Source organism: Notolepis coatsorum (genome assembly GCF_963971535.1).
Source record: "Notolepis coatsorum genome assembly, chromosome: 10".
In the NCBI taxonomy this organism is placed as follows: Eukaryota; Metazoa; Chordata; class Actinopteri; order Aulopiformes; family Paralepididae; genus Notolepis; species Notolepis coatsorum.
In genome coordinates, this window is record NC_140174.1 from 78771804 (window position 1) to 78789559 (window position 17756).

The window sequence follows — 17756 nt, forward strand, 5'->3', positions numbered from 1 at the left end:
TTCTCTCGCTCTCGAGCTAATACAGCTGTCCCCCCGATTCTGACACTGGAAGGGACATGCCTTGACAAAGTAGCATCCTATAAATATCTGGGCATATGGATTGATGACAAGATGGCCTTTGATGTTCATATTGGGAACCTACTGAGAAAACTTAGACCTAAACTGGGCTTTTTCTTCCGGTTAAAGAAATGTTTCCCGTCTGAAGCCAGGAAGAGAATTGTGCAGAGTTCCTTTCTGCCTGTATTAGACTATGGCGATGTAATCTATATGCATGCTCCTTCCTCCCTGCTTAAAAAGCTGGATTCTGCGTACCATACTGCCATACGTTTTGTAACAGGTGCAGGCTCTCGCACCCACCACTGCACTTTGTATCAGTCATTAGGATGGTCCTCTCTGTACCAAAGAAGACAATCACACATGTTGATTTTTATCCTTAAGTCATTGCTAGGTAAGCTGCCCTTATATATCTCCAGACTTCTGTCCTTTTATACTTGCTTTTTTAATACCAGACGAGCAGCAAATGGGATGCTGTTAAATGTTCCTTTGATGCAGTCAGAGCTTGGTAAAGCTGCATTCTCCCACTATGCTCCCTTTTTATGGAATACGCTGCAAGTGAAACTTTGTCTACAGGCACTTCCTACTGTGAATGCTTTTAAAGGTATGCTACGATTAGCCCTTTATGAAACATGTAACTGTTTTACCTGATGCTATTGTTGATGTGATTATGCTCCTTGCCACTGCACAAATGACCCTCTGTATTTATATTTGAATTGTATGTTTTTTGTTTAATGCCCTGTTTTATGTTGAAACTTGTTGTGTGCTGTGTTGGTCAGGACTCCCTGGAAGAAGAGATCTTGTATCTCAATGGGACATTCCTGGATAAATAAAGGATAAATAAAAAAAAAAAAAAAAAAAATTATATCTTATGTTGTGGGACTTGTACAGCACTTTGGTAAACTTTGTTGTTTTTAAATGTGCTCTATAAATGGATTGTTAAGGTTTCACTCGGCTGTGATCTAATTCAAGGTGGATCGCTGTTGTCGTTTGAACAACTTCAGATTTCATGGGAACTACCAATCCCCCAAATCAAGAATGTTTAAGATGAATGAAGTAAGATTTTGATTATTTGAAATATGGCCTGTGTAGACTAAACTATGCACAGAATTATGTCAGTCTACAAGGTCCGGATTCTACATGGTCCGGCAATGTAGACCTTGTAGACTCCACTACAGACCAATTATCAGTGAATGTTCATGCATTTTTAAGAAGGGCTACTTCCACAAAAAAACAACTCACAAACATCTCAGTAGCACCTTATCTAAATGTTCTATTTCATATATGGAGATTCATATTTATTTATGTATTGCATGCATTTCTACATTTTATTTCCTATTTTGTTTATTCATCCCAGTATCTTTCTTTATGTGTGGAATTCTACAAGGCATTTACATTTAGTCATTTAGCTGACGCTTTTATCCAAAGCGACTTACAAGTTCTGTACGACAGGTCATCAGGAAGGATACAACTCGATCAGCTGAGTAACAATATTCATCAAAGTGTTGCGTGTTACAGTGTAGGTTAGTTTATTAGGACAAGTGCATAAGGTTAGTTTGGGTTAGAATTTGTATTTAAAAAAAGAAAAATCAGATAATGGTTGAAGTGCGTCTTTAGTCGACGATGAAAGATTGGACGGGATTCGGCTGTCCTAACTGGGGTGGGTAGTTCATTCCACCATTGTGGGGCAAGGACTGAGAATAGGCGTGTAGGTGGTGTATATGTGTTTGAGGATGATATCCTTCAAACAGGCAATAGTGATGATATAATTTGGGCAGTGCTGAGCTGGGTTACTTTCCTCCAGTGTATTTGTCCCCCGGCCCCATCCAATGGCCCCATGCGCACGCACACACACACAAACCGAAGTAAAAAAAAAAAGTAAATTTTTGAATTCTTTTTTTTAACTTCAAATTTTTTTTTAATCAAAGCTTGTGCCATCGAACGAAGCTTCGAAGCATTTAAGACAGCCCTAATTTCGACAGGTACATGGGTACCTTGGTCGTCAGGCCCATTGCAAGTTGCTGTACTCTTGTCGTCTACTCTAAGCCATCCTAGATTGTCAAAATGGGCAGGGGTGAGGTGGGTTTTAGGAGTAAGGCCAAGCAGTAGTCTGACCAGTTTGTTTTGTGATTTGTAGTCTTGATTTTAGGGCCTTTGAGGTGCTTTGGTACCATGAGGCATAGTCATAGAACCCTTGAATGAGTGCTCCTGTTATAGTCTTCAAGGTATTCTTATTTACCAGAGGAGATCCTGTACAAACAAGGTAGGGGCAGATTCAGCAGGTATTTCTGATTGGCTCAAATACGGTATGTTTATAAACAAGAAACCTGTCTATTTGGACCACATTTAAGCACAACTGGCTCTCTGCCTGTTTTGTGTGTGCAGTTGTGTGTGTGTGCAGTGCAGCCATATACATGGAAGAACAGTTTGTCTTGACTTGGACTTTCTATTATTAGGTGACAGTCATGAAGACGGGACTCTCCTAGAAGAACCCTGCTCTGTGCATACAGTACACTACCAAACCACTACAGAAATAGCTAATGCACTGGGATTGCACGTTTCCTAAAGTCACCCTGTAAAAAAATTCAGCTTTATCAAAAGCACACCTTTCAAACTGACTACATCGGTTGATAATCGGTGTTGTGAAATTATTTTTAGAATACATGAAATTAATTTGTACATGACAGTTTTATCGTTTTGGGTGAATGTGTATGATTATGGGCAGAATAAATCATCTTTCTTTTATGGGTGGAGTGGTGCTTGAGTCTGTATGTGGGAATCACTGTTGACTTGAAATGCCTTGTGTGTTTGTAAGCTGTACAGTGTTGATGTCACCGAGGAGTGCTACACATGGAGGAGAGTGACGGAGACCAGAGGAGCTGCTCCTTCACCCCGCAACAAACATTCCTGCTGGGTTCACAGGGACAGGTCAGAGCTCTCCCTTGAAACAAACCCTCCTGTTGGGTTACATTGACTTAAAAACACACATGCCAGACAAACTATCCCATGCAGCACTAGAGCTTATCTCATGCAGCACTGGGCTATCTCATGCAGCACTAGGGCTATCTCATGCAGCACTAGGGCTATCTCATGCAGCTATCTCATGCAGCACTAGGGCTATCTCATGCAGCACTAGGGCTATCTCATGCAGCACTAGGGCTATCTCATGCAGCTATCTCATGCAGCACTAGGGCTATCTCATGCAGCACTAGGGCTATCTCATGCAGCACTAGGGCTATCTCATGCAGCACTAGGCTATCTCATGCGATAAACCTGAGGAATTGCTAGGTTTGCTGCTAACAAAGCACCTACGCCTAAATGAGAGGAACCATTTGATAAACCTGAGCACTTTAAAAATATAACCTGTGTTTCTAGCTATGCCCAAGGAAAATGGCTCACAGATTTTTGGAGGGACTCTATAGCTGCTCTTAACAACTACTTTTGGCCAAGTTACTCAATGACTAGTCTCGTCACACTATTGCATTAAACGTGATCTAACTTGTTCTTTCAATGTATTGAATATTTTGTCTTGTGTTTACCTTCAATTCCTTCTGGCAGCAAGATATATTGCCCTGTCCTGTTGCTCAAAGGGTCACCAGGTGTATCGCAGCAGGCAGTACTTAAGGCGAGACGGCACCCCCAAAATCGACGATATTGAGATTTTGTTATATTTTGCTTCCTAAACATGTCTTCTATGAAACTAGTGACAATAAAAATGTCAACACACATTTAGTTGTTTATTTTACTTCATTTTGTCTGATTGTGTCCATAGATCTCAATTACAATACAGAACTTTGAGGTCGTTTTCTGAAACTAGTTTTTATGCATTTTACATACACACAAAGTCTTGGAACTCCATTTCCCTAGTACCTACACTCTCCAAACGTTCCACATTTCTTCCCATCCATATTATGCTTATTATAGAAGGGTTTGTTGATATGTCATTCATAGCTGTGTTTATAGTACATTTTATACCAAAACTAGGCGAAAACTAATTTGTATGACAGTAGACAGTATTTCCTGATGTATGGGCTGATAAGAAGACATAGCCACAATCCTCTCTATAATAAGTTTCGTTTTGAATGTATCAACAAAATTAAACCAAGTTTTTGAATCTGGCATTATCCATGTTGGTGATGAGAGTCTTGGCGATGCATGCAAATGTGTGCATATTTAATGGTAAGTGCCTCATTTGCATATATAAAATTCAGAACTTGCAATATATTTTTTCTTAGTTTATATGTACATAACCAACTGGGAAAGTTCCATAGTGATATCTATTAAAATATTTATTTTTCCCTATTAGGGGGTGCGGTCACCTTAATAACAACCCTCTGGATCTTGCAGACATTTATTTAGCTGTCAAAAGAAATGAGTCAGTCATTGGGGTGATTTCTGGTATGTTACGATGTTGAGAATGACTAATATCTGCTTCTTGATTCTTGTGGTGTGTAGACTAATCTACTTTGGAGGGTATGGATGCAAGACCATGCGCGAGGCAACGGACTCGAATCGCTTTACTGTGGATGAGATGTCCTGGGTAATCACGGCAACATTACATCATATTTCCAATTGAGCAGAATTACTCAATTAACCATAACTGACAAAACTATTAAGTGTTAATAATATTGATCTGAATAAATAGTCAAAAAGTGAACTTTGGAATAAATGTTGTGCAGTCATAGGCTACATACAGGCAATGATCTCATCATTGGAGTAGTTCCTTTTATTTATATATAAATAATATTAAAATGGATTATAATAAATAAATGTACTGGCTAATTTGGTAATTCTGCTTTTTAAAATTGCCGTCTTGTTTGGTTTTTCATATTGTACTTTGTTACATCGAACCTCATTCCACATGTGTTTTTCAGGCGGTAATTGCAAACACATTCTTCAGGTTCTGGGGTTGGAACAACGAGGTTAATGTGTTTGACACGCGCACCTCTACATGGAGCGAGCCAGACGCTCAGGTGAGAACCTGTATTTGCTCGCTAGAAGCATCGCTAGAGGAAATTCCTTCTGAAGCATGAATTCCAGCCAACTAGCCTAATGACCTTTCAACTACGGTACTTCTCAGAGACCCAGCCTGCAGACCCTCTCGCCTGGTAGTTCTTCTGCACATACTTGTGCCAGCAACCCCTTTGAAAAATGTAGTTCATTGCTGTTTTTTTGTATTGCTTTTGCCATCGTGAGAGATGTAAGACCGCAGTTTAACCCTTTCACTACCACACTACAGAAGGTTAACCTTCTGTAGTGTGGTTGTGAAACCATTTGGTAGTGTGGCAGTGAAAGGGTTAAGCCGCCGCACACAATAAACGGGTGTGTCAACTGATGACAAACACGTTTGCTTTGAACACCCGCCTCGTGGTTTTAAGCGGTGAACTGTCTCACTCACCGTTGTATTGGTGTCATTTCCCATAATGTGCAAGACATACAGAAAATGAAATTACGTTCCCCCCCTTCCCACGGTGTATATAAAAAGATCTAATTTAAACATAAAGTAACATAGGACACTATAAACATAAAGTAACATATAGGACACAATGTACAAAAAAAACAGTAGCTAAAAATGAAATGATTGAGTGAAATAAATATAGAGGTAAAAGAGAACTTGGTGTTCTTAGTCCAGAGTCTGTGGGCAGAGAGGGGGAGATCTGTGTGTGTGTGTCTGTGGGGGGGTTCTTAGTCCAGACGGAGTCAACTGGACTTAATCTGATGTGGCTGATTAATTTCCATTGATTGTATTATGTTCCCTCTTCTCTGTTTCTCCACAGGGTATGGCTCCTTCCCCCAGGGCCTCCCATGCCAGTGCCGCTCTGGGTGACAAGGGTTACATCTGTGGAGGCCTGGTGAGTTGTCTGACTGAATATACTTTTCATGATATTTGTCGTTCATGTGCTGTCACCAAAACAATGATTTGCATTTGATGAAGAAAATATTGCTGTTGACACTTTCGATCTCTATTGGCTAGATATGAAATTGTATATATATATATATATGTTGATTCACCAATATGCATACCTGCTTTGTTGCTTCCAGGAGACTAAGAGCTTGGACATGTACTGCTTAGATCTGGACACCTGGACGTGGACTTGCATGTAAGACTTTCTTCAATCTTAAAAATAAATTACTTGGCTAATTAGCAGGGATGTTTTTTTTTTTTTTTGTCCACTTTTTCTCCCATTTTTCTATATTTTCTCCCATCCCAATTTCATATCATCCAATTCAACCCTCCCCTGTCACGAAGGCTGTTCCTTGCCTCCCACAAGCCGGCTGCAATGTGGACTAAGTCATACATAGCACAAGTCCCCTCCGGTATTTGAGGTAACAGCAGTCGCATCTTTTCACCTGCGCAGCTCGATCTCTGTGGCGAGGAGTAACGCGTGGGAGGCTCACGCTGCCCCCGACACTTCCTGATTCTACTGCGCAGGCGCACCAACCGACCTGTAGGAGTCGCTGTCCACGACCCCCGATCCCCACCCTTCAGTTTCCCTCCCTGTAATACGGCCAATGTGTATTACTGCGGACGACCAGTTAACACTTTGACTGCCGGGAGCCGTCTTTAGACGTCTTTGCTGGCCATGCTAAAGTTGCCGGGGGACGCTGTACGTCGTCTTTATATCAATATTTCAAAAATCTGCGATCGGATTCATAATGTCCCTCCGCTGGCCTGAGATCCACCAGCAGGACCCACTGAGCTCTCTGGCGGTTCAGGGGCGCCATCTGGTGGCCGATCGGCGCAAGCGCTTAACAGGAAGCGCATTAGAGGTTTTGCTAGACGTCCGTATTGCTTCCGGCCACTCGGTACATGTCCCGTGACTCTAGCTCGTCACTCTACATAGCGATCGATTGCCAATAACTCGATAAACAACATGATTTGGACGTATATACCATTATACAAGCTGGAGATGGACCGGGTAATAATATATCCCATAATGATAAAATTTCTACTCTACGATGATCGCCCAACGGCGCGCGGAGACTGGGGTGAGTTTCAGCGTGTAACGTTACCGTCTTCGATAATAACTGATATTATCAACATTTGACCCACATTAGATGATTGGTATAACGCTGCCCACGGAATTATAAACGCCCCCTCGCCCATCCGGTCAACATCAGATGACGTGTAGTAACTTCTAGAAGTACGTCTAGTTGGAATTTTTTATATCGCGCTGATTGCCATCAAACTGTATTTCATCATCAATATAATGCATTTGGGGCTATATATCACGTTCTGGAGAAAGCTGCAGAAAGAGATGAAAACATACTTATACATTAGACCATACTTTACTATGAATATGTGAATGAAAAAGTTTAACGTTGCTACACAATGAACAATACATATAGGACTTTGAATGGGCCCTAATAATGGCAATGTAGCAATAGAATTTAAAAAGTTATAGCCCTGCAAAGAAGGGGACTTTCTCCATAGACAAATAGCGCTGGCAATCTATGGTATATCATTAATTTAACCTTAGGCAACCAAAGTGTTAAACTGAAAACAATGTGGAGAGCTGGATTCGAACACGCGAACCCAGCGTCTCCACATTGGTGGCGAGTGCCTTGCCCACTACACCACCTAGCCGCCTATTAGCAGGGATGTTTAAAGATGAATCCTTAATTGCTGCTCCCCCCACCCCCCATTACTTACTACATTTTTGTGTTATTCTTGTTACATCGCCGGTTGTTAATAATGTATTAGATTAGATTTGGAGAGAAAATCGCCTTTCTCAGACTCGAGGACACTTTACATAAAAAGAGAAACTATATAAAAGACGAGATATGAATATATATGTATAGTAACAACAGGGGAGGCTACTTGGATGCAGCGCCGTGTTAGCGCGAAGGCAGGTGTGTTTTTAGATGGGTTTTGAGGAGGTTGATGGTGTCGGAGCCTTGGATGGAAGGCGAGAGGGAGTTCCACAGCCTGGGGGCAGCTACGGAGAAAGCTTGGTCTCCCAGTGTGGAACGCCTGGTGAGGAGGTCGGAGTTGGAGTGGAGGCCCCGTGCTGGTGTGGAGTAGGTCTTGTCAGGTAGGATGGAGCCAACCCGTGCAGGGATTTATAGGCAAGGAGGAGGATCTTGTAGGGGATTCGGTAGTTGATGGGGGGGGGGGGGAGCCAGTGGAGTTTTTGCAGGGTGGGGGTGATGTGCTGCCAGGGTTTGGTGCGCTTGAGGACCCTTGCAGCTGAATTCTGGACATACTGCAAGCGATCCAGAACCTTCTTGGCAGCATCAAGAAGGATTAAATTACAGTAGTCAAGGCGGGAAGCGACGAAGGCATGAATAAGTGTTTCCGCTGAGGTGTCAGAGTGAGGGGCGAAGGCGTGAAAAGCTCAACCACTGTTATGACCGACCACACACTCATGCTACACACTCATGCTACACATTAATTCTAAATGTTCATGCTACACATTCATCAATCAATAAATCTTTATTTATATAGCACATTTACAACAGTTGTGACTGTACCAAAGTCCTTCACAGATAAAAACATAGAGCAAAGAAGAATACACATACAAAGCATGATACTAAATATAAAAGTGCAAATACAAATGAGTACAAAACAAAAACAAAATAAGAATAAAAGAGAAAAGTAGAATACAAAATAAACATAGGAGGCAGGCTCAGCTCTGGTCAAAGGCCAGGGAGAATAGATGAGTCTTAAGCTGGAACTTAAAGACCAAGGGTCTGGGCTGACCTGATGTGGAAGGGGAGGCTATTCCAGTTTAGGGGCGGCTATGGAAAAAAGCTCTGTCCCCTTTCGTTTTTAGCCTAGATCTGGGCACATGTAGCAGCAGTTGGTCCATTCATGCTACATGCTCATGCCTGTGTGCTCATGTCACTCTCTCCACCAGTGAGTCCTCCTGTGTACCTGTGGGTCGCTCCATGCACACGCTGACTCCAGTGTCTGATCGCACGCTCTTCCTGTTTGGCGGTCTGGGCGTCACCGGAGAACCGCTGAGTAAGTCTCTTTTTTCATTTATTGAAAAAGTTTCCCAGGATGCAGGAGTAGCTGGCCCAAAGAAGCAATCGGTACCAACAAGACCCCACAACTAAAAGTTTAAAATGGGTGCTGGAACGAGAAGGAGCATAAGACGGGGAAGCGAAGTATGTCTACACACTGGTTCCCAATGCAATAAAGCTGTGGCCATGTCTGAAATCCCTCAGTACCTACACAACTAGACCGAAGCTACTAACCCTACTACCCTCGGTACCTACACAACCAGACAGAAGCTACTAACCCTACTACCCTCAGTACCTACACAACCAGACAGAAGCTACTAACCCTACTACCCTCAGTACCTACACAACCAGACAGAAGCTACTAACCCTACTACCCTCAGTACCTACACAACCACACAGAAGCTACTAACCCTACGACCCTCAGTACCTACACAACCACACAGAAGCTACTAACCCTACTACCCTCAGTACCTACACAACCAGACAGACGCTACTAACCCTACTACCCTCAGTACCTACACAACCACACAGAAGCTACTAACCCTACTACCCTCAGTACCTACACAACCAGACAGACGCTACTAACCCTACTACCCTCAGTACCTACACAACCAGACAGAAGCTACTAACCCTACGACCATCAGTACCTACACAACCACACAGAAGCTACTAACCCTACTACCCTCAGTACCTACACAACCAGACAGAAGCTACTAACCCTACTACCCTCAGTACCTACACAACCAGACAGAAGCTACTAACCCTACTACCCTCAGTACCTACACAACCAGACAGAAGCTACTAACCCTACTACCCTCAGTACCTACACAACCAGACAGAAGCTACTAACCCTACTACCCTCAGTACCTACACAACCAGACAGAAGCTACTAACCCTAGTACCCTCAGTACCTACACAACCAGACAGAAGCTACTAACCCTACTACCCTCAGTACCTACACAACCACACAGAAGCTACTAAAGGCTCCCACATAGTCCGGCATACTGTGAGTGGACTGGACACTGTGCTGCATGTCCGCAGTCGTTTGAGGTTTCATAGTCGAGCGTACCACCGCGTACCAATTTCCTACATTTCTTGTGCCAGTTTACTACATTTCCCACAATCCTTGCATGCTATTTACACATTCTGTCATGGCGTCATCCACCGATGTCAAAATAAAGAGTCTAGGTTATCTCCGTTTCCAAGATTTCAAAATTAGAAAAGCCATTCAAACTTCAAGTTTCTTCAGATGATGAAAAAGACATGGTCCAAATGTTTAGCGATAGTAAAGCAAAATGTAGCATCTACCTGCCAGTTTTACCGGACCAATCCTACCCATAGAACCATGATCCTGCCCTACTCTCTTGGCACGGAGTGAGCTGTTCAGAGTAAAATGCAGATCGGTGTCGCATTTAATGCAGGTCAATGTCAATCAACACGCCGAGCAGCCTTAGATAATTGGCGGTTACAAAATTGGAGCTTCGTGATTTTGAGTATGCGCTGACCTCTGCAGAGTCTATTCTGTGTATGTTCCGCCCGACTATGTGAGAGCCTTAACCCTACTACCCTCAGTACCTACAGAAGCTACTAACCCGACTACCTACACTCTGCTTTAAAACCTATATTATGTTCTGGGTGAACCTACTCTACTGTAGGTTCCACCCAGTAGGTAAAAAAAACTGCTCCTATTTTTATTTGTATGAGACATAAAAAAAAACAGTAGCAATATGCAGCACCTAACTTGGTTTGGTGTTGCATAATTTGTGATGAACTGATGAAAGTAAACGGTTAATCTACTTAAAGGATCACGCCAACCTTTTGGGAAATTAGACTGGAGATATATACCCTTTTCTTCTCTGTGCATGCAGTAGGAGTAGGAAGACCCATACCGTTAGCCTATAGTAGCTTAGCGGCATTCACTGGAAGTAGGTTACTCCGACTAGCCTAGTTCCCAACAGTCGCACATTTTTTCAGTGATTTCACGCATCACCTGAAAAGCCCTGCTAACAGTCACATTGGTTTTCAGGTGATGAAATCACTGTGCCCAGGCAGCAGTGGTTCGGCAAAAGATAGTTCAGAGTATGAATCTGCTTAGAAAACGAAAATGTCTCCATTTAAAATGTTTATTTATCCATGTGGTAAATACACAGGTCACTACATGTTTACAGGAAAGTTTTGAAATGTATTTCGTGACTGTTGGAACTAGGCTATAGCTGGAGTAACCTACTTCCAGTGAATGACTCTAAGCTAGGCTAACAGTGCGTGTCTTCCTACTGCATGCACAGAGAAGAAAATGGTATATCTGCTTTTCTAACTCCTGGGTAGATGGCAAATGAGCTAATTTCCCCAAAAGTTGGCGTGTTCCTTTTAATACTTGAAAGGCTTATTGTCCAAATTTTTTTATTGACAGTTTCCCTGATTGTTTTGGTTGTAGAGCAACACCAGTGAAGTTGCACCTTTTTTATTGTAATTTTTTGAAGTAAAGTATAAAGCCACTTCCTGAACGTAACCAAGCATACAGTAAGCATACACTCAATGAAACCAGAAGACGGTAGACACCCAGGGATTTTAAGAACCATCTAAATGTAATTATATTGTTTACACTGCCTTTTTATTCTATTTTTACTTTTCCACTGTACTATAATTCTGTGACCTGTACCTGTATGTCTTCTACTGTACCTCCCCTCCCCCATGCTGCTATGTTACCTGAATTTCCCCAAGGGGATCAATAAAGGAATATCTTATCAAAGTTAAGAATACTGAACCTCTATACTGAAAAGACCATACTGTTTACACTGCCTGGTTCAAGTGACTAAATTAAGATTTTTGTTTATGGCCAATATGTGGTAATATCAGATATGCGTCATAAAACGGGCAAACGCACATTGAATTGGATATTTTCAGATCCGATTAACATATCTGCCCACGTTTTTTCAGTGTAAACGGATCAGAAATATTCTGAATTTGCTTCCCTTCTCAGCAGTAAGGACACAATAGTGTTTTAACATATCTGCCAACGTTTTTTCAGTGTAAACGGATCAGAAATATTCTGAATTGGCTTCCCTTCTCAGCAGTAAGGCCACGATGGTGTTTAAGTACAGGAATCGGACATGACTCACCTTTTTAAAATTAGAGGTGGTCAAAAACATCAGATGTAGGCAAAAAAAACTGCTGTAAACATAGCCTAAAGAAAGTGGCGTTTTGAGTGCACTGCTCATCTTTTGTGGCGTTAATACTTATTTATTACATCGTCAACTTCCAGTATGCGGACTGTACTTCCCAGTCTTATGTCCAAAGAAGCGATGAGCGCTGTTTTTATCTGCTTTGAATTCACAAAGGGTATAAATCGCTGTATGCCAGTATGCGTATTTGCTGATGCGTGTACAAGGTTGGAGGAACTCTTAAAACGAGTACCGTCCTGGCTTTCCAGGGTCTTTGAACATGTACACAGTCTTCCCGACGGAAGGTATGAAGCCTGGTTCATTATGTAAATGTTTCCCCTTTTTAGACGACGGCTGGGAGTTTGACATGCAAAGGGAAGAGTGGGGAGAGAGGCAACATCAACACCACGACAAGCCCAGGTAGGCCCACCACCCTACCAGCCTTAAGCCCAGGTAAACCTACCAGCCTTAAGCCCAGGTAAACCCACCACCCTACCAGCCTTAAGCCCAGGTAAACCTACCAGCCTTCAGCCCAGGTAAACCCACCACCTGGCCAGCCTTAAGCCCCGGTAAACCCACCACCTGGCCAGCCTTAAGCCCCGGTAAACCCACCACCTGGCCAGCCTTAAGCCCAGGTAAACCCACCACCTGGCCAGCCTTAAGCCCAGGTAAACCCACCACCTGGCCAGCCTTAAGCCCAGGTAAACCCACCACCTGGCCAGCCTTAAGCCCAGGTAAACCCACCACCTGTAAACCCACCACCTGGCCAGCCTTAAGCCCAGGTAAACCCACCACCTGTAAACCCACCATCTGGCCAGCCTTAAGCCCAGGTAAACCCACCACCTGTAAACCCACCATCTGGCCAGCCTTAAGCCCAGGTAAACCCACCACCTGTAAACCCACCACCTGGCCAGCCTTAAGCCCAGGTAAACCCACCACCTGTAAACCCACCACCTGGCCAGCCTTAAGCCCAGGTAAACCCACCACCTGTAAACCCACCACCTGGCCAGCCTTAAGCCCAGGTAAACCCACCACCTGTAAACCCACCACCTGGCCAGCCTTAAGCCCAGGTAAACCCACCACCTGTAAACCCACCATCTGGCCAGCCTTAAGCCCAGGTAAACCCACCACCTGTAAACTCACCATCTGGCCAGCCTTAAGCCCAGGTAAACCCACCACCTGTAAACCCACCATCTGGCCAGCCTTAAGCCCAGGTAAACCCACAACAGTACCAGCCTTAACCCTTTCACTGCCACACGACAGAAGGTTAACCCTTTACTATCACACAACCAACGGTTGCTGGCAGTGAAATGGTTAACCGGCTGTCGCGTGGCAGTGAAAGGGTTAACCGTTTGGTAGTGCGGCAGTGAAGGGGTTAAAGCAAACAACTTCCACAGTCATAGACTGACTTTCTTTATTTTACACCCCTACCTCTCTGATCTCCTCCACCACCACACCCCGGCCTGTCACATCAGGTCTGCTGGTGTTGCATTCCATCAGGACCAAGCTCTGGACCTGGGGCGACAGGGCCTTTGCAGCAGCTGCCCCCTCCCTCTGGAATGCCCTCCCCAGCCACATCTGCAATGGCAACACCCTACCGTCCTTTAAAACGGCCCTCAAAACCCACCTATTCACTCTTGCTTTTGACCCATAGTTGTTTTGATGATTTTGATTTTGTCCCATACCGTAAGGCATCTTGAGCATTGTGAAAAGCGCTGTATAAATCAAATGTATTATTAATAAATTATTTGTATTCAAAGAGTCGAAGTAAAGCTCACAACTCGATGTAATGGGTAGCTGATGGAAGTTCTCTGTGTAAACTAGAGTCTCAGAGGCCCAATTATAGTGGTTTCTGTTATCTATTTCCCCAAAGAGATGTTTGTAGCTGGGAGTGTAAATAGCTGACAGACTGAATGTCCCTGTGTTGACCCTCCCCAGGTTGTGGCACTCCGCATGTCGGGGGAAGGACGACGACGTGGTGGTCTTCGGGGGCAGCCGGGACTTCTCTGTCGTCATGGACTCGGTATGACTTGTTGCTCTACAGAGGGCAATTGAACCCTTGAACTGAAGAACAATATAAGTCTATAATTTTCTTTTGGACATCTCATGTATTTGCTATTGTGACGTTAATCTAAATCACTTGACTGTCTTTAACTGTCTTTGAATGAACACAACACTAACTTGCCATCTTTAGATGATAAAGTTTGAAAACATTGTTCCTCTGAAAATTTAAAACAGACTTGTTGGACTGAGGTACTCTATTGTTCTGTGGGTATACTCTTCACGTGCTGTTTATATTTGAACACTTTCAAGTGGGTTTTGGGGAATTTTCTACCACTCTATTGACCCTTTTCTTGTCAACATCATCTTGTAGATAACTGTGCCGGCCCACATGTTGGCCCTCTGGAGGACTATTTTCCCACCGGAACTTTGGCGACCTCTAGCGGCTCGGGTGTGCATATTTTTTAATACAATATATAGAACAAATTAAAGCCATATTTGGTGCCCGTCGATGGCTGTTTCAGGTGTTCTTGAGTTACATGCTGATATGCGAGGCGTGCGCCGAAGTACACAGTATTGTACAATACCACTCTCGAGCCTCTACCTCCGTCACTCATATTATTGGACAGAGTTGTAACCAATGAGTAGGGCTTTCCAATGGTACCCCACGTGGGAATGAGGGAATCTGGGATCTAGGTGAAAAGTCACAAGCCAAAACAGGAAGAGAATTCTCCGTCGAATGCATTGAAGTCTATGAGAAAATAGTTTTCTGAGCCCGCTTCTAATCACTCATTTCTCAACGGATTTGGACATGTACTACAAAAGACTTCAGGCTATGGACCCAGTGTGTCTTTTCAGCCATACCAATGTTTTTGGAAATACTACTTCTGGACTACTAACTACTTCAAAAAAGTTTTTCTACAACTTAAGTTCAAACATATGTTACTCTATTTCATTAGCACTAAAAGTGAGTTTTCTGTCATCTTTCAAAAGAGACCAGGCTCATGCATGTGCTATAAGTATAAAGTATAGTATTTTGGTTTGCAAAGAATGTATGCAGTCCTCAAAAAGAGAAGGTTTAATGAATGAATATGTGGCAACATGAGCTGTTTTTAGTTCTGTTTCGTTAAGGGGCTCTGCTTGGCATCACTACTGCACTTCCTCGCGTACGTGCACGCGCACTGAATAAATTCCACAAATGTACCTTTAATACCAGTATTAGTCTGACCACACCCCTCATCAGCTTACCTTCATAAGCAGGTGTGTGGTCACCTGCTCTCCTCCTTCTCGCTTTCACCACAAGAAAGTGCCTCGGTAGTACCCCACTTGACGTGTTGTTAGTGGAGAACATTTTTTGTTTACAAGGAAGGAGATACGTTGACATCATATCTTTATTTTCTCTCTCACTATTTTCGAGAAAATACGGCGATATTGTCTTCGTACTGGAGTGTCTAGAAGATGATGATCATTCTAAAAACCCTCCACCGGTTTTCGTATTGGGAGCACGCCGCTGCATGCTTCTCAACTGCAGTTCCTTGCTGTGTTTGTTGGGGTGAAACCTGTCAGGCCACAGCTGAACTGTCGGACATGCCGCTGTTGTGAGAAGCGGTGCGTTCCAGGTTGGGTGAGTAGTGTTTGCTGGCAGGCTCCACTTGTCGGTTAGTGCTATGGGGGCTACTTGACAATGTTTATGGAAACCGGCCACAGGCTAGGGTCCTTTGTTCAGCCACCTAGGCGACAGAAGACCTTGGTCTGAAGACCATTATAGTTTTAACTAGTGGGCCGCGACCATTAACACTGGTGATCCCTGTGTGTTTTGGACGAGTGGATTCTCTCTGTCACTGTGTTAAGGCCCCATCTTTCATATCCAAATGAGAGTATTCCTTCACGAGGGGATATGTGCATGGATGTGCGATAGCGGCAGATCCATGTTCAAAGTCAGCTACACAGGCCAGTTGGTATTGTGCTGATTCCGTCGGGTGTTGGTAAAATCACCGTTGTGAAGCGGTGTTGACATCTTGTTTTCTCTTTTCTCTTAAAAAGTGAGGAGAGGTTCAGAACGGCGGCCTGTCTGGGTGAGTGTTATGTCATTGTTTACAGGTTCAGTTGATAGTTGCTTAGCTTACGGTTAGCCAGTCAGCTGTTAACTGCTGCGTTAGCCTGCTGGGATCGCTGCATGGCCTGCTCACAGCTGTTAGCTGCGGTGCTAGCATGTCGTGATCGCTAGGTAACGTTAGCTTGCTGCTATAGGCCATGGCCTGGCGCGGGGTAGCTTAGCTTCTCGCGCGCCGCCGTGAGCTCGCTTCTGATCGCGTGCGTCGTTAGCTCGGCGTCTCGCGAGCAGAAGCAGTGGCACCCGAACGGTTGGAGCGGCCGTTAGCTTGATGCTATTCTGTTGAACGTGCTTTGATTTTAACATGTTTTACACTCTTGACTACGACGTCATCCTTGACAGGGGATGTTTCGTCGACCCTGCCCTGAGCCAGGACGGCAAGGTTGCATCAACAAAGGACTGTAGTGCGGGTTGGAGCGGCGACGCTGCCCAGTTCGAACAACACAGGAGCGGCTGTGTTCCTACGGTGTCTGTGACTGCACTTAGCTGATCTACGTTCCGGGTAGGAACAGGTTTGACCAGACCTTATAACACGTTTTCTGGTTTTACTTTTCTAAATGTATTGTGAATAACGATGTTTTTCCCAAAACGTGTGTTGCTGCAATGCATTTGGGATACGGCGCGGGTTATGTGTGAGCTGTTTTTGTCACTGGCAGTTAACTTCTCCGTGCAAATCGGGATGTAATGATCTGGTTGTTGTGTGAGAAACATCATGGTGTTTATATGTACCGTGTACTCGCAACTAAGGTAACTAACCTATGAAGCTATGCTTGGTGACAAGTGAGTAAAAGAATGTTCTTTTCTCAACCTGTGATGACAATGAACAGTGTGTTCACATATTAACAGGTTTTCCTGTTTTAACTGGCCGTATTGAGGGTAAAATAAGAGGATTGTGTTTCCCCCCGGTTCCCTGGGGACTTTTTCATCCTCCTATCAGACATGTTTGTGCACTAATTGTGTCTTTTGTGTGGTAGGGATGCGATGTAACTCTTAGCTTGATTGCTGAGGTTGTGCTAAATCTGCTGGAGAAACTTTATTTTCCTAAAAGAAAAAATGGTTTGGTCGCTGTCATGTGTGCTTAGCAAGGCCTGTGGCCGATACTAATCGAGAATGATGTATTCTCTCATTGTGAAAAACGGCGTTCCTCTGTTGAGTGTTTTTTGCCATTTTTTGTAGGTGATGATGGGTTGTGTGTGTCATGTGACCTACAACTGGGTTGGACTGGCCACAGAAGCACATGTGTATGTTGGACCGGTATTCTGTGTTTTTCCTTAGTAAAAATCAGATAGCAGGTTAGCTCATGCGCTGTGTGGAGCTGTCAAACGCTTCATAGAGCTGACTATGACTGTCATATTTTCTTTTTGTCATTACATCGTATCATGGGTGTGGGGTCGTAAAGGGGTGAACTGGTAACCTTTCCTCTCCCCCTTGTTTCTGTCGGTCAGGGGTACACCCCC

General features: G+C 43.8%; 1 protein-coding gene across 2 annotated transcripts in view; it reads left to right on the forward strand.

Moving 5' to 3' along the window:
- Positions 1-17756, forward strand: part of LOC311235201 (kelch domain-containing protein 1-like) — a 51165-nt gene that overhangs the window by 9181 nt on the left and 24228 nt on the right. The window contains exons 4-12 of one of the 2 annotated variants that reach the window (XM_084322573.1): positions 2870-2982; positions 4510-4594; positions 4929-5027; positions 5832-5906; positions 6097-6155; positions 8916-9022; positions 12533-12605; positions 14124-14208; positions 14560-14637. In XM_084322573.1, coding sequence (XP_084178699.1) covers positions 2870-2982; positions 4510-4594; positions 4929-5027; positions 5832-5906; positions 6097-6155; positions 8916-9022; positions 12533-12605; positions 14124-14208; positions 14560-14637 — 774 coding nt within the window. The remainder of the gene's footprint in view (positions 1-2869; positions 2983-4509; positions 4595-4928; positions 5028-5831; positions 5907-6096; positions 6156-8915; positions 9023-12532; positions 12606-14123; positions 14209-14559; positions 14638-17756) is intronic. The other variant, XM_084322574.1, reaches the window with a different exon arrangement.